The 25,675-nt window shown below is 41.4% G+C and overlaps 2 protein-coding genes, 2 long non-coding RNA genes and 7 other non-coding genes across 12 annotated transcripts; 2 read left to right on the top strand and 9 right to left on the bottom strand.

Annotated features, from left to right (window-relative positions):
• Window positions 1-1,598: 1,598 nt before the first annotated feature.
• On the bottom strand, window positions 1,599-2,728 carry LOC126997187 (uncharacterized). The gene is made up of 2 exons (XR_007751937.1): window positions 2,678-2,728; window positions 1,599-1,873 (listed from the first exon to the last, which is right to left on the bottom strand). It is a non-coding gene; the product is annotated as an uncharacterized LOC126997187 (long non-coding RNA).
• Window positions 2,729-3,594: 866 nt separating this feature from the next.
• On the bottom strand, window positions 3,595-11,935 carry LOC126996887 (uncharacterized). 2 transcript variants are annotated; one of them, XM_050857803.1, is made up of 3 exons: window positions 7,058-7,677; window positions 5,226-5,406; window positions 3,595-4,848 (listed from the first exon to the last, which is right to left on the bottom strand). In XM_050857803.1, exons 1-3 carry the CDS (start codon window positions 7,305-7,307, stop codon window positions 4,341-4,343), a joined length of 939 nt encoding a protein of 312 aa, XP_050713760.1. In that variant the 5' UTR covers window positions 7,308-7,677; the 3' UTR covers window positions 3,595-4,340. The 2 variants fall into 2 exon arrangements, 1 of the variants encoding a protein (XP_050713760.1); XR_007751706.1 differs by lacking the exons at window positions 3,595-4,848; window positions 7,058-7,677 and adding exons at window positions 10,956-11,639; window positions 11,795-11,935 and having other exon boundaries at window positions 5,260-5,406.
• On the top strand, window positions 11,315-17,304 carry LOC126996888 (breast cancer metastasis-suppressor 1-like protein). The gene is made up of 7 exons (XM_050857804.1): window positions 11,315-12,532; window positions 14,098-14,189; window positions 14,604-14,810; window positions 15,363-15,509; window positions 15,857-16,004; window positions 16,255-16,305; window positions 16,723-17,304. The coding sequence occupies exons 1-6, from the start codon at window positions 12,391-12,393 to the stop codon at window positions 16,302-16,304; spliced, it is 786 nt and encodes a 261-aa protein (XP_050713761.1). The 5' UTR covers window positions 11,315-12,390; the 3' UTR covers window position 16,305; window positions 16,723-17,304.
• Window positions 17,305-17,820: 516 nt separating this feature from the next.
• On the bottom strand, window positions 17,821-17,892 carry Trnaa-ugc (transfer RNA alanine (anticodon UGC)). The gene has a single exon. It is a non-coding gene; the product is annotated as a tRNA-Ala (tRNA).
• A 510-nt stretch (window positions 17,893-18,402) lies between these two features.
• On the top strand, window positions 18,403-18,474 carry Trnat-cgu (transfer RNA threonine (anticodon CGU)). Its single transcript has one exon. It is a non-coding gene; the product is annotated as a tRNA-Thr (tRNA).
• A 133-nt stretch (window positions 18,475-18,607) lies between these two features.
• Trnaw-cca (transfer RNA tryptophan (anticodon CCA)) lies at window positions 18,608-18,679 on the bottom strand. Its single transcript has one exon. It is a non-coding gene; the product is annotated as a tRNA-Trp (tRNA).
• A 497-nt stretch (window positions 18,680-19,176) lies between these two features.
• Window positions 19,177-19,248, bottom strand: Trnaq-cug (transfer RNA glutamine (anticodon CUG)). Its single transcript has one exon. It is a non-coding gene; the product is annotated as a tRNA-Gln (tRNA).
• A 441-nt stretch (window positions 19,249-19,689) lies between these two features.
• Trnaq-uug (transfer RNA glutamine (anticodon UUG)) lies at window positions 19,690-19,761 on the bottom strand. The gene has a single exon. It is a non-coding gene; the product is annotated as a tRNA-Gln (tRNA).
• Window positions 19,762-21,937: 2,176 nt separating this feature from the next.
• LOC126997213 (U6 spliceosomal RNA) lies at window positions 21,938-22,044 on the bottom strand. Its single transcript, XR_007751954.1, has one exon. It is a non-coding gene; the product is annotated as a U6 spliceosomal RNA (small nuclear RNA).
• Window positions 22,045-22,850: 806 nt separating this feature from the next.
• On the bottom strand, window positions 22,851-22,957 carry LOC126997212 (U6 spliceosomal RNA). Its single transcript, XR_007751953.1, has one exon. It is a non-coding gene; the product is annotated as a U6 spliceosomal RNA (small nuclear RNA).
• Window positions 22,958-23,709: 752 nt separating this feature from the next.
• On the bottom strand, window positions 23,710-24,398 carry LOC126996886 (uncharacterized). Its single transcript, XR_007751705.1, has 2 exons — window positions 24,298-24,398; window positions 23,710-24,077 (listed from the first exon to the last, which is right to left on the bottom strand). It is a non-coding gene; the product is annotated as an uncharacterized LOC126996886 (long non-coding RNA).
• Window positions 24,399-25,675: the final 1,277 nt, after the last annotated feature.

Here is a 25,675-nt window from a genome sequence, read left to right as displayed (position 1 = left end):
CTCCGAGGAAGGAAGGAAAGAAAATAATAATGATTGTTTTATTTCGCCCAGCGGCTTATATAATTAATACAACAAGACGAGTAAGCGAACGAAAATGAACGAGATACTTTATATAAGCGTGTGCATGTCTTGGATCTCTCTCTCTCTCTCTCTCTCTCTCTCTCTCTCTCTCTCTCTCTCTCTCTCTCTCTCTCTCTCTCTCATATCCTTCACATCCTTTCCTCCTTTGTGACCTGAACTGATCTGCAGATTCATCTCTCTCTCTCTCTCTCTGTTTTGGGATTAAAATCGCGTCAAACCTCAAATTCTCACATCAATGCATCGATGCAGCAAATAAAGCGAACAGAATGTTGGGCTTCATTAAAAGAAACTTTTTATTCAAGAATAAAGATGTAATACTTCCGCTCTACAATAACTTAGTCAGCCCCCACTTGGAATATGCGGTCTTTCTCTCCCACCATGCAAAGGACATTGCTAAACTAGAAGGTGTTCAGCGTCGAGCAACAAAATGATCCCTTCCTTGCGCAACAAATCCTACGAAGAAAGGCTTTCAACATGTTCTCTCTTGAAACGTCGCCTCCGAGGAAAACTGATCGAATGTTTTAAAATACTTAATGGTTTCACGAATGTAGACAGAACAAAATTGTTTATGATCGATGACACTTTGCGAACTAGGAACAATGGCACAAAACTCAAATGTAGACAAGTAAATTCAGACTGCACCAAATTTTTCTTCACCAACGTTGTAATGCGAGAATGGAATAAGCTCCCACCATCAGTGGTCCAGTGTAACACGATTGACTCCTTTAAAAACAAGCTCGACCGTCACTTCCTTCAACTTAATATTAACTAGAGTAGAAAAGCAACGTTTTGGAGCCATCTGATTAATGTAAAATCACTTAGGTTTAAGGACAGACCACCTAGTCTGGACCATGGGGTCTGTGTGGTCTGATTTTCTATGTAAATCTATGTAAATCTCTCTCTCTCTCCGTATGGTCTGAATTTCTGTATAAATCTATGTAAATCTCTCTCTCTCTCTGTATGGTCTGAATTTCTGTGTAAATCTGTGTAAATCTCTCTCTCTCTCTCTGCTTCTCCCCTAGCTCCCTCTCCTCCTCCCTATCTTCTCTCTCTCCTACCCTATCATTTCTTTACAATGGTAGGCTAATAACAAGTTTCATTTTCCAGTATAAGAAAAAAAAGAAAAAAAATGTCCAAACCTGATAATCTATAATACAAGACCGCTTCCATTGTCTATGCAGCGTTGGGAGGCATAAATTAATCAACCCTTGCTCATGGGATTGTAATTCATCATTGTATTTTATCCTCTCCTACTCTTATAGTTTCTCTTTCATTATATTATATTATTGTTAGTGTTATTATTTTCATTGGTATCACACTATCCGACGTTGGGAAGAGTGCCATGAGAGATAGAATTAGAAATCGAAAGAATATAAATAAAATAAAATCGACAAACATATTGAATTGGAACCCAAGTCTCTGCAAATCTTACTATTGAATGCCACGTTTTGGGTTGGTATTCTGAGATGCTTCCGCCTCTCGCATCAGATATTTCAGAAGGCAAATAAAAAGATCAGTTAGATTCAAATTAGTCTTTTTATAGGTACAGAAGAAGGATCGAACTACCACCAGGGACATTAAACTACCCCTGGAAATGCCTACTCTGGTATAGAAGAAGGATCGAACTACCACCAGGGACATTAAACTACCCCTGGAAATGCCTACTCTGGTATAGAAGAGGGATCGAACTACCACCAGGGACATTAAACTACCCCTGGAAATGCCTACTCTGGTATAGAAGAAGGATCGAACTACCACCAGGGACACTAAACCACCCCTGGAAATGCCTACTCTGGTACAGAAGAGGGATCGAACTACTACCAGGGACACTAAACTACCCCTGGAAATGCCTACTCTGGTATAGAAGAGGGATCGAACTACCACCAGGGACATTAAACCACCCCTGGAAATGCCTTCTCACGGTACAGAAGAAGGATCGAACTACCACCAGGGACACTAAACTACCCCTGGAAATGCCTTCTCACGGTACAGAAGAAGGATCGAACTACCACCAGGGACATTAAACTACCCCTGGAAATGCCTACTCTGGTATAGAAGAGGGATCGAACTACCACCAGGGACATTAAACCACCCCTGGAAATGCCTTCTCACGGTACAGAAGAAGGATCGAACTACCACCAGGGACACTAAACTACCCCTGGAAATGCCTTCTCACGGTACAGAAGAAGGATCGAACTACCACCAGGGACATTAAACTACCCCTGGAAATGCCTTCTCACGGTACAGAAGAAGGATCGAACTACCACCAGGGACATTAAACCACCCCTGGAAATGCCTACTCTGGTACAGAAGAAGGATCGAACTACCACCAGGGACACTAAACCACCCCTAGAAATGCCTACTCTGGTATAGAAGAAGGATCGAACTACCACCAGGGACATTAAACCACCCCTGGAAATGCCTACTCTGGTACAGAAGAAGGATCGAACTACCACCAGGGACATTAAACCACCCCTGGTATAGAAGAAGGATCGAACTACCACCAGGGACACTAAACCACCCCTGGAAATGCCTACTCTGGTATAGAAGAGGGATCGAACTACCACCAGGGACACTAAACCACCCAAATGCCTACCTGGTATAGAAGAGGGATCGAACTACCACCAGGGACATTAAACTACCCCTGAAATGCCTACTCTGGTATAGAAGAGGATCGAACTACCACCAGGACACTAAACCACCCTGGAAATGCCTACACTGGTATAGAAGAAGGATCGAACTACCACCAGGGACATTAAACCACCCCTGGAAATGCCTACTCTGGTACAGAAGAGGATCGAACTACCAGGGACACTAAACTACCCCTGGAAATGCCTACTCTGGTATAGAAGAGGGATCGAACTACCACCAGGGACACTAAACCACCCCTGGAAATGCCTACTCTGGTATAGAAGAAGGATCGAACTACCACCAGGGACACTAAACCACCCCTGGAAATGCCTACTCTGGTATAGAAGAGGGATCGAACTACCACCAGGGACACTAAACTACCCCTGGAAATGCCTACTCTGGTACAGAAGAAGGATCGAACTACCACCAGGGACACTAAACCACCCCTGGAAATGCCTACTCTGGTATAGAAGAAGGATCGAACTACCACCAGGGACACTAAACCACCCCTGGAAATGCCTACTCTGGTATAGAAGAAGGATCGAACTACCACCAGGGACACTAAACCACCCCTGGAAATGCCTACTCTGGTATAGAAGAGGGATCGAACTACCACCAGGGACATTAAACTACCCCTGGAAATGCCTACTCTGGTATAGAAGAAGGATCGAACTACCACCAGGGACACTAAACTACCCCTGGAAATGCTGACAACTCCTACGAAAGCCTTGTCAAATGTGTGCTTGGACGACGGTCTCAGTACATTAAAATGGAACCCAAGTCTCTGAAAACCATACTATTGAATGTTATGTTATTGTCTCTATACAACCTCCAGTCACTTTCCTTCTACATTACAACAAATGGTGAATAAAAATACAAATATGAACAGGTTACAGCATAGTTCTGTTTAATACAACCACGAAATACAAAATAGGTATGAGGCGGTTACATCAAAGTTTCGTTCAGCATAGCCTATCTATCTATCTATCTATTATTCCGCATTTGCAGTGATTATAAGGAATATATCCATGATGCCACACTGGACTGCGGACGCTTAATCCTTTCACATCAACCATTTCCAAAGGTCGAAAAGGAGATCAATCGCTTTCTAATGAGTGTTTTGCAGGTTCATGGCACAAGAGAATGATCAAGCTACCTGAAGGGTCATAAAACTACTTCAGCAAATGCCCCAAACTCCTACGACAGCCTTGTCAAATGTGTGTTTTTGTAGGTTCATGGCACAAAAGAATGATCAAACTACCAAAAGGGACATGAAACTACCTCTGCATATGCTCCCAAACTCCTATGGAAGGCTTATCAAATGTGTGTGTTTGGGCTCCGAAATGTTTAGGACTCAAAGGCGAGTGAGACAGATAAGAGCTGAAGCAACACGCAGCTTTACCGTTTGTCCCCTATTTGCCTTTTGTCTTGGTATGAAGTCCTCTTTCCCGCTGACCTCGATGCGTTATTTATTTTACTATGCCAATACTTATACAAGTGCAATACAAAACCATCACTCAATTTCAAACCAATACATTCTTTTATATTACTGAATACATAGTGTCCAGGATAGATAGACAGACAGAATGATATATAAATAACCAAACATGCATGAAATCCCCTGAAATTCATGCCCTCTCTGATTTAACACTGGGAGTGGTCTCAGGTGTGCTGGGTGCGACTCGTATCAGAGAGGGAGGTGGCCTGTGGTGGGGAGGAATCGAGTTCATGAAGGATGGAGAACCTACAGGGGGTGGTGAGGTACTGCCAGGCGGCGGTGTGATAGTGACGAATGATGAGGCGTTAGCAGAGGACTGATGTAGGACGCACGCCGAGAAGGCAGCGTCAACGCGCTCTTTTAACACATCGAGGAACCTCTTGGCAATGTTTCCTTCCTCAAGACTCCCATTGATGAGGAGGATGTGTTCCCGAATGACCGAAAACTTTTCCTGCTGAGACCGCGTTTGGGTTTCTAAGGTCCGTTTGGCTTCCAGAAGCTCCGCGTTCTGGGTGTGCATGCGTCTCAGCTCCTCGTGGCGTTGTCTCAGCTCTTCTGTTACGTGCTGTAAACTGCTCTCTATTTCCTTGTTGATCTTTCTCAGTTTCTCCAGTTGACTTTCCATCCTCACCATCTCTCTAAAGGTTTCCAATGAAAGGTGGTTAGCATACGGTAAATAAAACAAAGAGGGTATTTGAATATCTATAACACTGAACAGATCATTAAGCACAACGCGTCAACGTCTATAGACAATGGCCTATGCTATTGCGACAAGTGGTTCCCAAACTTTGTAAACCGATTAAGAATTTTTAGTCTAAAGGAAACTTCAGTTAATCAAAACCTCTTTAAAGTGTTAATCTATGTCCCACCCCTTTGACATTAGCATACCAATGCATAATTATATCAATCAAGTGTATTAGCCGAGTCAAGCATCGCATACTCCAAGATTCCTGCCACACATCCCAATCTGAGAACCACTGGTCTACCAGTACATGAGGCTCCATGCACTACTGACCCTTTTCTCCGTTGGCGGTTCTGATAGGCAATGATGGCGTTCCTCCTTTTTCTTTCGGTCTCGGGGTCTTGAAAGGGCGGCATCAAGTACACTTTCCTCCTCTTGGACGGTGGAGAACCCAGGGATATCTTCTCATCATTTGTTCCCTCTGAGGACACACTGCTCTCTGGAGAACGAACATCTGTTGAAGAAAGTGAGAGACTTCAGTGTTTGGATGTCACGGTACGCCATGTCTATTGTTTGTTCATTCTGGATATCTCTGTAAGTACAATAATAATAATAATAATAATAATAATAATAATAATAATAATAATAATAATAATAATAATAATAATAATAATAGCAAGTAAATTTGGGGCACATCTATAGCTGCACGTTGCGTCGGCGCTCATCTCCTTCACCTCAGCCCTTGCCCTTGTGGAGTAAGAGCCAAAGAGACTATATCATGGAAGTATTATTATTATGAGACTATACACACCCCGGGACACAAGGAGAGCGTGACATCATGGTTGCCGAAAGGGAGGAGTAATGGCTAGGTAGACTGTGAGCTGACTGGCAAGGAGGGGGTCGAACATAGACGGTAGACCCACGGATTCTTAGCTAGACATGCGCGGACTTAAGTATCTAAAGTTGCATCGTACTCCTTGATAAAGCACTCCCTCTATTGCAGCCTTTAAATTCTCACTCTTTCATCACGCTCCTCCCTTCAATCGTTTATGTCTTCTCTTCCTCCCATACGTAACCCTCAAATCCGCTCTAATCGTCTACAGAACGTCTCATCCGGACACACCAGAAGTACTGTATCCTCCCTCTTTTGTAATCTTTCTCTTCCATCACGCCCTTCCCTTCATTCGTTTACTTCCTCTCCTCCTCCCATATGTAACCTTCAAATGCGCTCTATACTCGTCTACAGAACGTCTCATCCGTTAGCAAACCGGACACAGCGAACGTTCTCTAGCCTCCCTCTTTTGTAACCTTGCTCACTTTTCCTTCACGCTCTTAATTCCTTTCAATCGTTTACTTCCTCTCTTCCTCCTATATGTATTCCTTCAAATACGCTCTACTCGTCTAAAGAACGTCTCATCCGTAAGCCAACCGGATCCAGTGAACATTCTCTAGCCTTTGTTGATCTGTGGTGAAGAAAAAAATAGTTGTTTGTCATGATCCGACGAAAACGTTTGCCAGGAAAATTTGTGCATTCGGGAGCGTTGCATCATACCACCGGATATCTCAATGACTCGGTTTTATTTCTACATCATTTTTTCATTTCCTCTCGTCACGGTTTCGTATAGTTTCTCTTTACTCACTATTTTGCTTATCTTTTTTTTTTTAATTCCTTTCGTTGGTCGTACGTACGTGTACCCTGTCTATGTTGAGTGTTGCATACAAAGCGGAAACCTTGCATACCATTCATGTAACGCGTTTGCTGTACGTATACTGCTGGGGCGAGGTGCGTCAGAGAGAGGGAGAGGGAGGGGGAGGGGGACGGGTTGACAGCTTTCCAAGTATTGATTTTTTTTAATAACTTAAGAATTAATTATATGGGGGAGAGGGGGAAGGGTGGGTGGATTGACCTAAGGATTCTGTTCATTAATCAACAACAACAACAATAATAATAATAATAATAATAATAATAATAATAATAATAATAATAATAATAATAATAATAATAATACATGTGGGGGATTTACCGAAGGATTCTGTTCATTAATCAACAACAATAATACTAATAATAATACATGTAGGCTACTTCTGAGCCAAAACAATAATATAAAAACTACGCACAGAGGCAACATCACTAAAATATTTCAAGCTTTACTGTGAATGTTTACCTTCATCATATTTCTTCAGAGTAATACTTTGTTCTCTCTTGCGGCTGGCCGATGGTATTTCCCTCGCCACCTTGACTCTTTCTTTGTCATTTTCTACCTTCCACGACACCTTGTAGGGCCCTGTTGACAATTCTTCACAAACACTGAAGTCTTTACTACTATGCTTCGGGTTGACGTCAGAGAGGGCGTATTTCAGGTGGTCACCGCTGAGGACACTAACGGGGCTCATAACCTCGCTTTTCATTTCCATGTCGTGGCTGAGTCTGGGCGTTGGGTTGCAGACAATATATGATGTGATTGGAGTTCTCTGCGGCACTGTTTTCCTAGTCACACAGGCGGGGTCTAGCGTCTGCGGGCTGCTGCATAATATTTGTGAAGTCCCGATGGAGGAGAGAGATGATATGTTCACCGCTTCGAGTTAAGAACTGAGGTCAAAGGTGCGAGGCTCCAGTATGCACTGTATGTTCCACGAGCACTGCCAGGGAAAACTAATGTCGGTACGACCACCACCTCGGATGTGGTCGAGAGTCGCGGTATAAACGTTGCGTCATCGTATCAAGTTATGTCGTCCGCAGCCTTACGAACCAATGGGAACGCTCCCCGTGCGCCCAAAACGTTCTGTTCAGTTTAAGATAAGCAAGCTGCCGAGACTCCCAAGCAACTGAGATGTAAAACAAGTTATAAACGGCTTCGTGTTTGTTTATTGTATTATATGCATTGATAAACAAGCTGACACGAAGCAAATGATATGTAAAATAGAAAAATAGGCCTACTGCCTTTTATTTGTCTTCTGTTAGTCTTATTTTTTTGTGTATTCTTTTATGATTCATGAACTGCCGAACTCCAGCTGGTCTTCATGTTATTTTGAGATATATGTATACCATTATTATTAATAGAGAAAGAGGTATTATTGTTATATATTTGGACGTTTCCTTGAAAGGCTTTCCCCCGGCTGAAGAATAACGGTGACAAGATCTCTACGTACTACAATCACTCGAAGCAGACTGAGCTGTCCACCCCGTACGTACGTGACATGTTGTGTACCAAAATAACGTTGAGTGCTTCGAAGAATGTCGAGATAAAAGGTTGACGTGGGGTGTCAACCTTGATAAAAAACGTTACATTATCATAATTCTTTGAAGTTCTAGATCTGAGGCGATATAAGTATGCGTTGTTTCCTGTCCGTCGAAGTTAAAGTTAAAACAAGGCTGTGATCACTGCAGTATTTTACTTTAAGGACTAGTATTTACTCAAGGTGATCACTGCAGTATTTTTACTTTTAGACAGTATTTACTCTATCTCTGTATTCATTCCATCTAGTGCTTAATGTTCTCCCTCCGTCCATTTTTTTATTGTATTGGGGTCCACGGGAGGCCCCCCCTGTTGTGCTTTGCTTTTCCTACCATTGTATCTTTTTAATTTCATGGTGCTACCTACACATGTATTAATAGTTGTATAATCACACTCTGTCCTGCCTGGGGGTTGGGATGGCATGTTCCTCCCTTCTCCCTTGTTGTTTACCTGCAACAATAAACTATCAATCAATCAATCAAAAAAAAAATCACAGGAAAAATAGGATATATACAAGGGTTATTTTTGCTGATTTGAGTTTGTGTTCAGTTTTCAAATACTAAAGTAGCCTACATCCAGTTTATGCCAACACAAAAATCACGAATGGTCTTGTATATACGAATAGATGTTAGCACGGGCCCGGGTTCGAATCCCAGGCCAGGCAGGAGCGCAGCACACCCAGCTGATCATCCTCTTTTTAAGGGTTGGGGGAAGCAAAATGTGGGAACCTTGATGTCACAGTATACCTGCATCTCGGAATAGTGATTTGATTGATTGATAGGCCTACTGCCTCTTATTTGTCTTCTGTCAGTCTTATTTTTTGTGTATTTTTTATTTAGGGTGTATTTTATTCTCATTTTTTTGTGTATTTTTTATTGTTTTTGTGTATTTTATTGTCTTATTTTTTGTGTATTTTTTATTTAGTGTGTATTTTATTGTCTTATTTTTTTGTGTATTTTTTATTGTTTTTGTGTATTTTTTATTGTTGCAGGTGTACAGCAAAGGAGAAGGGAGAGGAGCCTGGCATCCCAACCCCCTGGCAATACACGTGTGATTGTACAGCTATTAACACATCTGTAGGTAGCACCATTAAACTAAAAAGGTATAATGGTAGGGAACAAGTGCCATATTAACCCACCAATGAAAGGAAGAGGAGCACTGTGGTGAGTCACGCACGGCTATAATGACGTATATATGCCCCTATAAATACCGTACTTATTTACCGATAGTAATCTCAAGCAACCACATGATTACAAAGAACGCAGACTGTTGTAAAAGGTCTTTGTTGAACGGGATGTGGCTTCTCTTTGTGTCCGCTGCTACGTGTGGGACGAAAAGGGTTGCGTGGCGATAAACAGGAAACTGAAAATATGCAGTAAAGCTAACAAAAGGATTTCTAATATACGTACGGTGCTCACAAAGAAGGGGCGCAAATAAAACCTAGGAAAGGGGTAGAAAATAGGAGAATTAAGCAAGAAAATAAAGAAAAAATGTAGAAGCTAACAAAAGACTTTCCAACACGGTGCTAACATGGAAGGGAGGCAAATGCTTGAATAAAACCAGAGAAAAGGATCGAGAATATGATAATTAAGCAAGAAAAAAAAAGAAAAAAAATGTCTATATCAAGCTAACAAAACGCTTTCAAACACGGTGCTAACATGGAAAAGGAGGCAAATGCTTGAATAAAATCAGAGAAAAGGATATAGAATGGGAGATTTAAGCGAGAAAAAAAAATGTATATATGAAGCTAACAAAACGCTTTCAAACACGGTGCTAACATGGAAAAGGGGCAAATGCTTGGATAAAACCAGGGAAAAGGATCGAGAAGAGGTGAATTAAGCAACAAAATGGAGAAATAAAGTAATAAAAAGTAGGTTAGAGCGATAGCGTATTTTAGAGAGGAAATATATAGATAGTTTACGCCGCTGAAAAGCTAAAATTGTGTGTGTGAATAAGCAGAAAAGAGGATCAAGAAGAGGAAGATGAAAAAGAAGTAGTAGAAAGCAAACAAAAGGCCGAAAAAGGGGAGTGCAAAAAGACCAAAGTATACGCTGTGAAAGGGAAGGAAACAAAAGAAAACGGGGAAGCAAAATTAATACATTTCGCGCGCACAAGTTCGTAGGAAGCTGCTGGGATTTCCATGGACTGTCTTGCGATGCTCTGGTGATAATTTTACCACACTTCAGCATCTTGAACGGCATAGTCCCCACTAAAAATCCGGTTAATTTTCTCTGTGGCCTTGGGAAATAGTCTTAATGTGAGCCCGATACGTTTACCAAGGATATGTTGATTGATAGTTTATTGTTGCAGGTAAACAACAAGGGAGAAGGGAGGAACATGCCATCCCAACCCCCAGGCAGGACAGAGTGTGATTATACAATGGTAGGAAGGAAAGCACAACAAGGGAGGGGGCGGTGTTGTTGTACGAAGAAGAATCGAGGTGGTCCTAGGAAGCGATAGAAAGCGATACAGGTATAAAAAAAGATAAAAAAGTAAGACTGATTGATTGATTGATAATTTATTGTTGCAGGTAAACAACAAGGGAGAAGGGAGGAACACATGACATCCCAACCCCCAGGCAGGACAGTGTGTGATTATACAACTATTAGTACATGTGCTAAGCAAAGAGTACGAAAAAAGAATAAACAGCTAAAAAAACATTGCAGTAACGTAGCATAAAATTAATGGGATGTAGCAAATGGGTTGTTCAAAGATGGGGGCGTGGTAAGGCTGAAGAAACGTTAGAGAAACGAAGAGAAAAACGTTCAAATGATCCACAAAGCATTGCAAAAGGATTGTCAGTTACGTAGTGAAATATAGGACGTACCTGGGAGTTCACGTACGTACCACAACGGTCTAGAAGATTCCAGAACGTGGTTACGTACTCTTTACCTTGATTACGTACTATAGCTACGTGTATTAGGTACGTATAATTAAGTTGCCAAACCGTCAACTTAACAACACGTATATTTATAGTACGTATATGTGATTGCTGGGGAGAGCAATTACGAAAAAAATAAAAAAAGAACGAGCCCAGTGCATTGTGAAATATCGGAGTCATAGGCCAACGAAAGAACAAAATGAGGAGGAACAAGATAGAAGAATTAAAAGAAAATAGAGAAAGAAGAAGAAGAAGAGGAGGAGGAGGAAGAAGATCGCGCCGCTAGAAAGCCCAGTGTTTACCTTCCGTTCAAAGAGGGAAGAGCGTTGACCCGCCACCAGTAATTTTTGGCGCCAGGGACTGTTTGTGCCTTCCCTGGCCCTACTGAGTGCCGAACTGGCGACTATTATGTCCTCCTCCTTCCTCCCAACCAGTGAGAGTGCCTGCTGAGGGGGACAGAGAGAAGCTGAAGGGAATAGAAAGGAGGAGGTGGCCTAGAAAACGAGGATAAATAAGTACCGGTTGCACAATTCACAGGAAGGAGAGGGAAGGCAGGGAATTAAAATCTGTACCGGGATCAACAAGACATGAAGACACAGATAGAATGAAAGTGACCCATATGGAAACAACCTTGGCGGGAAACTGGAAACGGAGGGAAAAATTGAGAATACCGAGCAAGGAAGATTGAGGAAACTGTACAAGGCCTCAAATGAACTAAAATCTGTACTGGGATTAGCAAGACATGAAGACACAGATAGTATGAAAGTGAGCCATATGGAAACAACCTTGGTGGAAAACTGGAAACGGAGGGAAAAATAGAGAACACAGGTGAAGGAGTAAGGACCTAGGAAACTGTACAAGGCCTCAAAGGAACTGGAAACTATACCGGGATAAGAGATAAAGACACAGAAAATATAAAACTGAGCCATATGGAAACAACCTTGGTGGAAAACTGGAAACGGAGGGAAAAATAGAGAATACAGAGGAAGGAAGATCAAGGAGTAAGGACCTAGGAAGCAATACAAGGCCTCAAAGAAACTGTAAACTATGCCGGGATAAGAGATAAAGACACAGACAATATAAAACTGAGCCATATGGAAACAATCTTGGCGGAAAACTGGAAACGGAGGGAAAAACAGAGAATACCGAGGAAGGAAGATCAAGGAGTAAGGACCTAGGAAACTGTACAAGGCGTCAAAGGAACTGGAAACTATACCGGGATCAACAAGAGACAGACACGGACAATATTCTTGGCGGAAAACTGGAAACAGAGAGGAAAATAGAGAATACGGATGAAGAAAGACCAAGTAGTAAGGACCTAGGAAACGGTACAAGGTATCAGAGGTTTATAGAAGAGGAGGAAAAGCCTGCCCGAGACACTATGCCAGGGGTGAAGAGAGCCAGGGATAATGAACGGGAGGACCACGAGACTGAGAACGAGGAGGAACAGGACTCCGATAGTGACCGCAGTTCCCTTGATGAGTCCATATCCTCAGAAGGCACAGAGTCGGATGATTCCTCTGGTGAGTAGCGGGGGATGGGAGGAGGTGGGGTGAGGGTATACTTTGTTTATGGTAAAGGAAGCAGCTCAAGGGAATAAAAATAATATGGTCAATGAGAAAAAAGCCTGCTAATCACTGCCCCTATAATAAAAGTTTAGATGAGTGATCAATTTCTGGAGGAGAGGTGTCTCGATACTCTCCTCTTGAAATAATAATGGGTGCAATAGTCACAGAAATGCTAACCAGTTTTTATGAGCAATGATGAAATAATTACAAAATTGCTAATCAGTTTTTAGAAGCGATGATAATAGTTGCAAAATTACAAATCAGTTTTTACGAGAAATGATGAAATAGTTACAAAATTGCTAATCAGTTTCTACGAGCGATGGTCCAATGGTTACAAAAATGCTTAATCAGGTTTTACATTCAATGGTGCAATAGTTACAATGCTATAGTCTGTTCGGAGCATGAAGTCGGTTCAAGGTGTGGCAGATTCCAGAATTCCCATGAGTGCAGCGCTGCCAGTTCGACCGCCAATTATCAGATTAGCTCTCTCTCCCGGCCTATCCACCCACAACCCACCTGTTTATCTCTCTCCCTCTCCCTCTCGACCCGGGGGAGGGACCTAGGGGGACACACCGACCACCACCACTACCAACACCACAACGTGGCAACATGGGAAAAAATCGCTGCCACATGTCATAGAATTTATACAAATCCTTGTTATAATCCTAAACATGGACACTCATTGTACTATGTAGCTTCCTTTACTATATACAGAATATATAAAATATCGCTTTCAAATACCACATGGATGGGAAATAAGAGAGAGACGCATGTACGAAGGCTGATTTGGCAGCATGGCTAGAGGTAAACGACGATACCAGCTCCACCCTGAATGGACTTCATGCTCTGAACAGACTATAATCAGTTCTTATGCGTGATGGTGCAACAATCACAAATGCTAACAAGTTTTTACACGTGATGGGTGCATTAGTTACAAAACTGCTTTAAATAGTAACCATTTCTTTTTCCCATAACATGTTTTGCGATAGTGATTCTTAAGGTGAATGAGACAAATGTTACTGATTTTTACAACTCCTAATGACTTCACCTGTCCATTAACTAGCTTAGGGATCTTAGCGAATGTGGGGTTATGGGTTGGGGGAGACAGCTAATGGTAAATGTGTACTTCTACTCACAACCTCAAAATACCATATATGCCCCCATAGTATGGTTACTTGGCAAAACTGCATGTCCTTTAACCATAATATGAAGGTGTACATAATGAGAAACTAACCTAATCTAGGCAAATCTAACATTACCAAATCTAAACGGTGCACCCTGAACTGCAGCTGCCGCCCTGACTGTCACACATCAGCAACACTGGCATGGTTAGGTTAGGTTAGTTAGTAGCCAAGTGTGCCTTCATATCATTAAACAGCATTATTTTTGCCATATAACCATAATGTGAAGGTGTATGTGGTAATTTTGAGGCATATACAATATTTTGAGGAACTATTGACTACACATTTACCCAGATATTTTGCGGCAATGATAAATTTATTATGCCTTTTGCCTTGCAGAGTTGGACGAAGAGGAGTGTGACCGACGGCGAGGAGAGTACCTGACCGACCTTTCCGACCTAGAGAGACAGTTTTCACTCCTCCGAGAACAATAAGTATGTGAACTGTTCTGGATGACTACAGGAATGGGTATGTAGGTGTCTTGTCTTCATCTCCCATTCCATTTATCTAATTCATTACGGTTTTAAGGAAGTTATATCTTTTATATAATTTTTCTTGTTTTTGTTTCATTTGTTTTGTTTACTGTTCTTGTGTTTATATTTATTACCATTTTGCCATACAGTCGATCTAGCTCTGTACACTTGACTTGAACCAATACCATTACCGTTCCTATCACTGTCTAGCACTTACTCCACACAGTTTCTTGTTTTATTTATTATTCTTGTTTACTTTTCTTGTGTTTATATTTCTTACTGCTTTGCCATTCATCCTATCTAGCCTATAACATTTCCTATCACTGTCTAGCACTCACTCCACACATGTTAACACTTACCTAATCCCACAGACTCTATCGGGAGAGGGTGACACAGGTGGAGGCCAAGCTGGAGGAGGTGAGGGTGGGCGAAGCTGCCGAGTACCTCATTCCCCTGGAGGAGCTGCAGGAGGGGCGGCGTGTCAGGCTGGAGGTGGCTTATGTCCTCCGTCAGTTCCGCCTGCAAAACATCACCAACAAATATGAGGCTGAGAAATCGGCGGCAATGCAGAATTTTGAGGTGAGTCATGATACTTTACCTACCGACTCCACTTTACCGTTTATCTTCCAGTATAAAATTTGAGTCCTCAGACAGAACTTATTTTAACAGCTACTTACCTACCTATCTACCACATCTCTCACTTTACTAATTATCTTCAAGTAGAAAAATTAAGCCCTCAGAGCTTATCATAATAGCTGCACGATAGTAATATTGTAATTTTGCTTTCTGTCCTTCATATTACAATGCACATTGAAGTACCAGAAATGTATATTCACTTTCCTATAAATTGTATATGTAATTGAATGCAGTAAACTCACAGGTAGAGGAGAGTACCAAGACACCTCTCCATCTGAAACTGACCTCTCATCTGGGGCCATTCTTTTCCCTTTTGTCAGAGCAGCATCTAGTGGGCTTTTTTGTTGCTGATTTTGCTTTTTGCCCTTGAGTTGCCTCCCTTGCTGTAAGATAAAAGTACAGCAACATTTTTTCTATATATACATTATGCTAAATGAATCATACTGTATCAATTCACTTTCACACAAATCTGAACTTTACTCACCTCACCATCAGAATGAGAAGGTGATGCTGTGGGACTTGATAGAGAGTGAACTCGAGGACAAAATCCGTCGGCTGGAGGAGGATCGCAACAATGTGGACGTGACGAGCCAAGTTTGGGCGGAACAGAACCTACACAGGAAGCGACGCAGGCACAGACAGGTAAGCACTCCCCTGTACATGTGTGTGTGTGTGTTTAATTCTCCGTTCATATATTTCTAGGAGCTCAAGATAAGTTCAGTAGTCATTATTTTTGTCATTTTCTGGCTATTAATGGGCAATAAATTCTTAGTCTTGTGAATGTTAGGTTGAATCACCTTCATAGACCTGTTATTTTAAGATCCTGTTGTTGTTTGGAGTCATCATCCACTGCCTATAATTATCCCGTGTTTGATTTGTCTCGTCAATGTTTGTACCCCAATAGTAATAGTATTAAGTACAGGCATTTTTAGAATTATTTATCAGCCATCCTTTCAGTTGCTATAACAAACCAACATTTTTTTCAACAGGGCTCAAACAGCTCTACAGACCACAAGAGGAAGAAGCCAACCACGGTAGCGGGGCCGTACATCGTGTACATGCTGCGTGAGCCAGACATCGTGGATGACTGGACCATGATCAAGAAGGCTCTCACTGCCTCCAAGCGCAAAAACAAATGTAAGTCTTGAGGGCAGGGTTGGATGGGGGATTTGAGCCACTAATGGGGTGATCTAGCTCAAGTGAATGGACTATAATTATTTCTACTGTACAAAATTTTATGCTCAACTATTTTCCTCCTGGTCTTTGAGTAATTGATTCATAAAGGAATATATTTACATAATAAGTTAATCACTTTTTTGTGACTAACTGAATATTGAGTACTATAGGTTCTTATGGAAGATTATTTTATGGCTGGATTTCTTTCCAGTTGGAAAAATCACTTCTCCACGTCACTATACCGAAGGCCTCTCCTTGTAAGGTAAGTTGCAAGTTGGTGTCTCATGTATACTATGCATCATCAAGTTGGGATCTGAAGTATATGTAAAGTAGGTTTGGAATGACTAAGACTCTTAGCATATATGGTTGTGTTGGACATTTTGAAACAAAACATATGTTGGTTTAAAGTCAGACAGGCTGTGTGTATCGTAATAGCTATAGAAAGGAAATAATGCAGCAATGATTGAACTGAGCAGTGATTGTAATGAGTTAAAGGACTACTGTTTTCAAGAAAGTTACTGCAGTTATCTTTCATAAAATCAGATTGATTGCTTGATTGAACTATTTAGATTTCAGAACTCTTAATAAAGAGCAGACTATTCCAATTCAGGAGTGTAAAGTGCATTATAGAATGAATGGCAGATACATTACCAAGCTAATTTATCAAATTCATTTTCAGATTGGTTGTTCTTTGACTTTGAAGGAAGTGCTCATGTGATTTGCAAGCTTGGATGAACCATGCATCAAGTGTTTGAGTGGGAAACCCTAACACAGTTTTGGGAAGCCAAATTGATAGCTGTTAAGTGACATTTTATTAGGGAATCAATCTCCTAGATATTGCATTTATATTTTTGTCAGTGCTTCTTTTCTTCTATATCTCTGACCCTCAGTTTACATTCACATTCCCTTATGTTTCCCTCACTCCATATGACTTTACACATAATTTACACAGTTTTTATCACTGTTTGACTTTTCTGAGTTGGTGATAATTCTTTTCACAACTTTCTCAATTGCTGCATTATATTGGAAGGTCACTGGATCTTATGGTCAATATGTTTTAATTCAGTTAAAGATGCAATTTTGAGTGTATTTTGGCTAAACTGTTGATCATGAGCAGGGAGATCAATCTTGTGAGGTGAGAATGTGTTCAACCACCAGCCTAGAGATTGGAGAGAGCCGATGGTGTTCTGGCTCATGTTGCCTTTGGTCACACTGTATAAATATTTTTTTGTGGTTTGATATTAAAACTGAAAATACCTAATATATATTTTTCTTTATCACCCAGCCGGTAAAGAAGGATGAACACTGAGATACTGTTTAATTACCCTATTCAAACATATCTGGAGGAGTATATCGCTAATGCAATTGTTCAGTGACAACATCTGTATATTTAAGAGGAGCATCAGCTGTTGCTTGTCACTGCTATAAATAAGCCTGGCCATCAGTTGGGTTACACACTTATTTTCCAAGTTTTTTTTTTTTTTTTTTTTTTTTTGTGTGTGTGTGTGTGTGTGTGTGTGTGTTTAAGGTTAGTGTGAATTACTATTTTCTATTAGTATATTCAACTTTATTAGGTTTGATATACAAAAGCCTTCGACTAACAAAATATGAAGTAGCTAAAGTTTAAGCTACCATTATCAGGAGCCAAGTTGTCTCATACTATACATTATATTCTAATATGTAAAATACTTTCATGAACCCCTTAACAAATTACTGAACATTACTAATCCTAGTTTGAAAAAAACAATGATAAATAAAAGGAAAGATCCAACTTCAGTGGAGGTGCCGGGGATCGAACCCGGGGCCTTTCACATGCAAAGCGAACGCTCTACCACTGAGCTACACCCCCTCGGTAGAATCCGACGATGTGTCTACTCTAATAAATTTTATTAATAAGTTTGATTACGGCATAAAAATTAAAGCTAGATATAAAAGCTATGACACTCGGGAATCCTAAACTCTATAACACTGATGCTGCAAAGTCCACTGTTCCGGACACACCGCGCAGGTAACATTACTGCCTTGTTACAACGCGTGGGCCCAATGGAAAAGGTATCCTGATCAAGGCCTTGGGAATCAGAGGCAAACATAGGCATTGCAAAACACGTGCAGGTGTTTGACAAAATGCCTTCGGGGATTATAAAGTGAACCCTTGGGGGCGTCGAGCAGGGCAGGGGATCAGGTAGGGATGGGTGAGCTAATGGGCCAGGTGCACACCCTTCCCGTGTGCCTAAGGGGGAACACCTCCAATAGTCAGAGCTGGGATATGACAATAGCACAGATAATAAGACTATCCCTACATAACCACCACGAAAGTGAAGAAAATTATTTTATTTTCTCACTACTTCCCCGTTCGTTAGCCTCCTTAGCTCAGTGGTAGAGCACTGGTCTCGTAAACCAGGGGTCGTGAGTTCAAACCTCACAGGGGGCAAACCTTATGTTGCAAGGAAATGTTATCTATAATCGGAGCAGCTCAAGTCTCAAGTGGGATTCATAATTTTAGGTAAAGTTCCAATTTTGAACACTAAAAGCATAAATTTTCTAAGGTAAGGATGTAAAACACATGACCCCGGAGTGACTCGAACACCCAGCCTTCTGATCTGGAGTCAGACGCGCTACCATTGCGCCACGAGGCCCTGATGCCAAGAATCGAAACTTAGGATATAACAAATATAGGGATGCAACAAAACTATAATGTGAGCGATGAGCCTCTGCAACACTCACTAACGAAACCTTAACGGGGTAACGAGGCAGCGTTGGCAGGTGCGAGGTATTCCGTGCTATCTGTCAGCAGGTGCAGGCAGGTAAAGGTGGGATACCTGGCACCTACTCCTTCTTCATGTCATTTACTAGTGTAGGCTGAAGCGCCGTGCAATGATGATTACTACTATGCATGTCTAGCAACGAGTCACGCCATTATCATTCCTCAATTCTGTCCCTTCTTCCTAAAAAAAAAAAAATACCGAATACAAAGATGATATAAGAAATGTGTGATATGCAATCGATTAACAAACCAAGACCCAAATAAACCTTTCCATTATATATACTGCCCTTTACCATACATTAACATCAACTGAAGCTAAAATGTCGCCGGAAAAGGCTATATACTAAGAGCAAAACGAAGTCCACCACAAGGTCCCACCGAGACTCGAACTCGGATTGCTGGATTCAGAGTCCAGAGTGCTAACCATTACACCATGGGACCGCTTGTTCGAGGTCGCCGCTTGTAATTAACTAAACACCATTGAGGGAAACTAATACACCTTACATTGGACCAGACCTTGAACTGAAAAACAATGAGACAAGGTCTCCAAGCTTGAAGGAAGCAAGGTCTCCAAAATCAATCGATGATCTACTTGGCTCATTACTTCTTCCGCCCAGTCTATTGATGTGCCGCCAGCCGCAGGTCTTCCATATAAGTTATTTACCTCCTTAGCTAATCAACGGATATGCTAACTCTAGTCTAAGTCATTGGTGAGAACAAAGAATGTATAATGTGCAAGCGCAGGATTATTGGGTGTTCCTTTATAACCCAAAACGTTCACGGTGTCCTGCTGGCCCCTTCATGGCCACCACAAGGTTACAGAGCCGACAGGCCCTGGGAGGGGTCATCGACCGAGTATTCTCATCGATAGCAAGCAAAACGAGGTCCCACCGAGATTCGAACTCGGATCGCTGGATTCAAAGTCCAGAGTGCTAACCATTACACCATGGGACCGTTGCTCCTCCCTCCCTGGGCAGCAATCAAATTGTTTTCTGTCTTGTCTGTATGTCTGATATCATGCAGAAGAGAAAAGCCAAGAAATTCAACTCCTTCATGAAGATTAAAAACGCTCAAAACCCACATGCTGATGGCGTTTGAGAGCGGATTCCGACCAAAATAAGGCAGCCTTCCAAAACATTGCAAGAGGACATCCAGCAATCAGTGTTTAACCAGCAAAATCGGGGCTATAGGTATTGATACACAACACCGTAGGATGGGCCCGGTGCTAAAATGTAGTCCATAGCATCGATTTTATCAAAGTTGTTCCAATTATCCCATATGATGTTACTTTGTACAGTCCAACACCGAGTCATTGTCAGCGCCCAAACCAAGCTATAGGTATTCTCCACAATGATCCGTAAATTTCTACTCAACACCAGGTATATATATATATATATATATATATATATATATATATATATATATATATATATATATATATATATATATATATATATATATATATATTAATGAGATTCCCTGTGTTTTCTATAGTTTCCTTCTTTTTATATCATCTTCAAACACTATTTAAGAAATTTTCGTAGTACTTTGTGTTTAGTTAGGGAGCTTACAAACTTGCTGTATCAAGAAATACTAGCAGGTAACTTAAATTTCGTTCCAAAGCATCTTCTCTCGGCTGGGGTTGGTGGCGCAACCTTGTAATCCGGCGACTCGGAGGCCTGAGCCAGAGGACGGCTTGAGGTGAGGATCACTGCTGCGGGACTCCCCATGTTGAGTGGGCGTCCGCACTAAGCTCGGCATCAATATGGCCGCCCCTGGGGAGCTGGGGGCGTCCAGGTTGCCTAAGGAGGTGTGAACCGGGCCAGGGGGGAAACCCAGCAGCCAAAAGCACCCGTGTCGAGCAGTAGTGGGATCGCGCCCGTGAGTGGGCGGCCCGTAGTAGCCTTGCCAACACAGGCGAACCTGGTTCTTTTACTTTTTTTTTTTCTTTTAATAACCATATAACCAAGATATGCAAACATGAGTGGGCCAACAAATGTGGGCTTCATTCAAGTTAGCCTTACACTTCACCTGTAAAATATGATGGTGAGTAATGGTCACTGGCAGCCTATAGACATCTTTTTCACAAACTTAATCATTGATCCCAACCCATTCTCCAAAGACCCATGATGCATAACACGAGTGATATGCCAACACGTGGGGTTGGTTCAGCCAGCCTTATACCGTGCTTCACCTGTAAGATACTAGGGTGAATAATGGTCACTGACACCCTAGCGACATCCTTTTCACTTGTCACAAACTTAAATTGTAACGTCTGGCATGACCGATTTTAGTATTTCATTTATTGTATTCGTGAGATGCGTTCTGTAAGTTTTGTCCACTCAAGGAAGCGTCACATATCCCCATACTCATTACTGTTTTAGTATGTGATATTATACTTTCGAATACTTCATTCACAAACGACTCTGATGGCTAACAGAATTCTTGAGCTTTACTTTATGTTTGCTTAAAAACGGACAAATACTTATTTTTGCTTAGGACGATTGCGTCAGTATCCTAGAATATTATTTTAAAATCCCTGAATCTTTGCCCAATAAGATTAAAATCCTCTAGGAAGGCCATGGCAGAGGCGTGAAGGGACAATCAGGTTCAATATTCACCTGCTTTTCCCATCCGTTTTCTACGGTAAGAGAGCAGGAGAAAACGTGGTATATTGATTAAACGTCGGGAGCGGAATCCTAGTTATTTTCATAAATCCTTGAAACCAATGAATTACCATGTGCATATATTTATAAGCATTATAGTACACAGAAGTATATCACACTAACTGGCTCTTCTATACTGAATATACGGTATACATCGAAATTAGTAAAGTTTAGCAGAACCATTAATTCTAAGCAACGAGGTTATTGCAGTAAAATCCTACATGTAACAAGTAACAATAACACTATCGCATCATGAATCTCTTAACTACAACGCACAAAACTTTAGTAATGAGAATGAAGAAAAAAAGTGAGTTCCTGTAACTGGGAACGATCCCGAGCGCCATCCTGTCCACGCTCCCACCCGCATGGCACACTCCACAAACGTTTAGTGAAGAAATACGTATGACACACTATTCCCACCTGGCCTTGAAGTGACTGACAAAGAAGCCTATGTCCCTGCGGCCCAAAATGTGGAACGCTTCACGATTTTGCGTGTCATCCTTGCGCAGGGGCCATGCTAATCTTCTCTGTATCGTTCCAATTTTAGTATATGTACCGCCGAAGCAAGTACATCAAGGGAGGACAGGGACGCGGAGAAACGTTTCCACCTCTCTCTCTCTCTCTCTCTCACACATGCGAACGAGAAATAACGGCACAAAACTAAAGTGTAAACGAGTAAATTCTGACTGCACCAATTTTTCCTTCACCAACGTTGTAGTGCGAGAATGGAATAAGCTCCCGCCTTTAGTGGTCCAGTGCAACGCGGTTGACTCCTTTAAAAACAAGCTCGACCGACACTTCCTTCAACTTAATATTTGCTTAAGTAGAAATGCAAAGTTCTGGTGCCATCTGATTAATATAAATTCACTTGGGTATAAGGACGGACCATCTACTAGTCTGGACCTTATAATAGGGTCTGTGTGGTCTGAATTTCTATGTAAATCTATGTAAATCTCTGTATAGCATCCATTGGTAACAAAAACTTAGTGATCAAATACCTCTTCTTATAATGGTGTTCTAGTTCCTTGTTATTTATTTTCCAGTTTTTATAAGCTTCCTCGTGGCGATTTCGATCCAAGTATATAGCTTATATTTGAATACCGGTATCGCCCCAGTTTTTACATCCAGGGATATAATTCTAGCGAAAAAATAAGACCACATATACATAATCTAGAATGAAATAATGAGGTAAAAACAAAATATAAAATAATGTGATCTCTGGGTTTCGAACTCCTACCAAAAGAACTCCTGGCAGGTAGCTGGGTTGCCGCTCCTCGCTACCCCGCTCACAACTTTACATAATAACATAAAACTAAACACCCGTATAACTTTCCTTGTATTTAATGACATGGGTATCTGTAGTGAAGGTGTGCGGACTAAAATGTGGAACGCTTCACGATTTTGCGTGTCATCCTTGCGCAGGGGCCATGCTAATCTTCTCTGTATCGTTCCAATTTTAGTATATGTACCGCCGAAGCAAGTACATCAAGGGAGGACAGGGACGCGGAGAAGAGTTTCCACCTCTCTCTCTCTCTCTCTCTCTCTCTCTCTCTCTCTCTCTCTCTCTCTCTCTCTCTCTCTCTTCATTCTTTCCCCTTCCCTTCATCTCTCTCTCTCTCTCTCTCTCTCTCTCTCTCTCTCTCTCTCTCTCTCTCTCTCTCTCTCTCTCTCTCTCCATTTTTTCACCTTCCCTTCATCTCTCTCTCTCTCTCTCTCTCTCTCTCTCTCTCTCATTCTTCCCCTTCCCTTCATCTCTCTCTCTCTCTCATTCTTTCCCTTCCCTTCATCTCTCTCTCTCTCTCTCTCTCTCTCTCTCTCTTCATTCTTTCCCTTCCTTCATCTCTCTCTCTCTCTCTCTCTCTCTCTCTCTCTCTCTCATGTGCTTCAATATATTATCATTCCTGGGTTTTATGTTGTAACAATGCTCATAATAGATATAGATAGCGTGCCTATATTTGTATCTATCTAACACGTAGCCTATATGTCTATTTGTCTGTGTCTACGTGCTGTGGCCATTATCTCAAAATATACAAGCATAAAAAATAGTTCAAATCTCAAAAGAATAACCAAAGAAACGCCTACCAATGGTGATTCTGGCACAAACACACGTACACATCTACTCTCCATCCACAATTTAATTTTTACTCACCCCAACTGTTAATTGTTTCTTCCTCAACGATGTCTTATCTCCGTGTAGCCTACTTCTTGGTATAACGTTGGTCACTATTTCATTGCCAATTCATTAACTTACATCCATATTTTCAAACATTTCAACAACAGGCTATACACATCTGATGAGGCTTTCGTGGAGACTGTGTCACTATTTCCATGGGTAGTGTTATGAGCCTAATTAATAATGGTTTGTCAAGGCTGGTGTAGGGTTGATCAATCACTGATAATCCACTCAGCCCCATATTTTCACACATTTCCAGGCTTACAACACACCACCAAGGTCACTGCACAGAGGTAGAGGCCGTGGGACTTACTGAAGGATCATAATTCTCACATTTCGGCGTCCAAATACATATTTCACAAGGCTTTCGTAGGAGTTGTGGGCATTTTCAGAGATAGTTTTGTGACCCTGATTGTAGTTTGACCCTTCATCTGTACCGTGAACGTAAAACAACACTCATGAGTACGTGAATAACCTCCTTTATGGCCTTTGGAAATAATTGATGTGAGGCGGAAACGAACACCGACATGAAGTCCGCCATTACGTGTTCGAGACAGGTAAGGTTCGAGTCCTACACTTCCTACCCTCCCTGACCTTCCACACGGGTTTTTCCACCACAATGTCTATTCCAAAAGGTGTGAGGATCCTTACGTTAACATATCCTGCCGTGGCTAAGATCCTGGAGTCTGGGAACAGGGTGAATTTTGGGTTAATTATCCATACCACTCGACACTCTCTCAACCCCGGCGGAGACTGACTGATGACTATGGATTCTGCCTTTGTTACGGGTCACCTATAAAATTCTTGCTTATTTTCACTAATTTTAATCCTTAGCTGCTCTGTGTATGACTAATATGTTTTTTTCTTCTTATGTTATTACTTCTTTCTCATACACAGTTGATTGGTTTTGGTACATTGGTAGATTTAAATGTTAGCCTACTTCTCTCGAGATGTAGAGCTTGGGAGTATAAACCATTAATTCTGTTTATTTATACATGATTTGGGTAGTAGGTAATGAGTTTAGATGCTTGAGTTATAGTATGGAGGGACGCAGTTTATGGTATTTATAGTATTTTCCTGTGTGTGTGTGTGTGTGTGTGTGTGTGTGTGTATTTCTCTGTCTATCTATCTGTGTGTCTGTGTCTGTCTCTCTCTCCCATTCTTTCTCTCTCCATGTTTCTATCATTACCTAACCTAACTTATACCATACATTTCATACACACCTCTCTCTCTCTCTCTCTGGTTGGAGGGGACAGCAGCAAAACACAACATGAATATACTCTTTTATTCCGTAAATTAATTAAGTATGAAGAGATGAAGGGCAGAGTAATGCAGACAAGGATGAAGAGGCTTTACCGTATCTACTCGTGAAAAAAAAATAATAATAATGTCGGCAGCTGAAAAACACACATAAAAACACATAATTCTAAGCGTATGCACATCACAGGCCAAGACTTATTATTATCGCCTTATTATCTATATCATCAAACCCTTCGAAGTCTTAAGGGGACATATTTTTAAACATTTCATCACCCAAGCTCACGCACATTTGGCAAGGCTCTCCACCCGAAATTGACCTCTCTTGGCCACTCTTTACATTTATCTTTTTTTTTTTAGGAGCAGCGATTAGTGGGCTTTTTCTTTCCAATCTTTTTTTTTTTTTTGTTGCCCTTAAACTGCTTCCTTTCCTGTAAATAAAATAAAAAAAATGGGTGTCGTAAGAATTGTGGGCCTTTCCAGGGGTAGTTTTTTTAGCCTGGTGGTAGTTTGACAAGGCCATGAACTCTGAAAAAATTACTCATGAGAACATTTGACAAGGTTTTAAGAGTTGTGGGCCTTTCCAGGGGTAGTTTTTCTTAGCGTGGTGGTAGTTTGTCAATGCTTCTGTACCATGAACTCTGAAAAACCACTCCCGAGAACGCATTTTACGTCTTTTTTGTCCCTTACATAGCCTGGAGTCCCTTACATAGCCTGGTATGAGAGTTGTGGGCCTTTCCAGGGGTAGATTTTTGAGCCTGGTGGTAGTTTG

Source organism: Eriocheir sinensis, chromosome 11 (genome assembly GCF_024679095.1).
Source record: "Eriocheir sinensis breed Jianghai 21 chromosome 11, ASM2467909v1, whole genome shotgun sequence".
NCBI classification, from domain to species: domain Eukaryota; kingdom Metazoa; phylum Arthropoda; class Malacostraca; order Decapoda; family Varunidae; genus Eriocheir; species Eriocheir sinensis.
The sequence above is the reverse complement of the archived record's forward strand: the minus strand, read 5'-3'. Positions and strand labels throughout refer to the sequence as shown.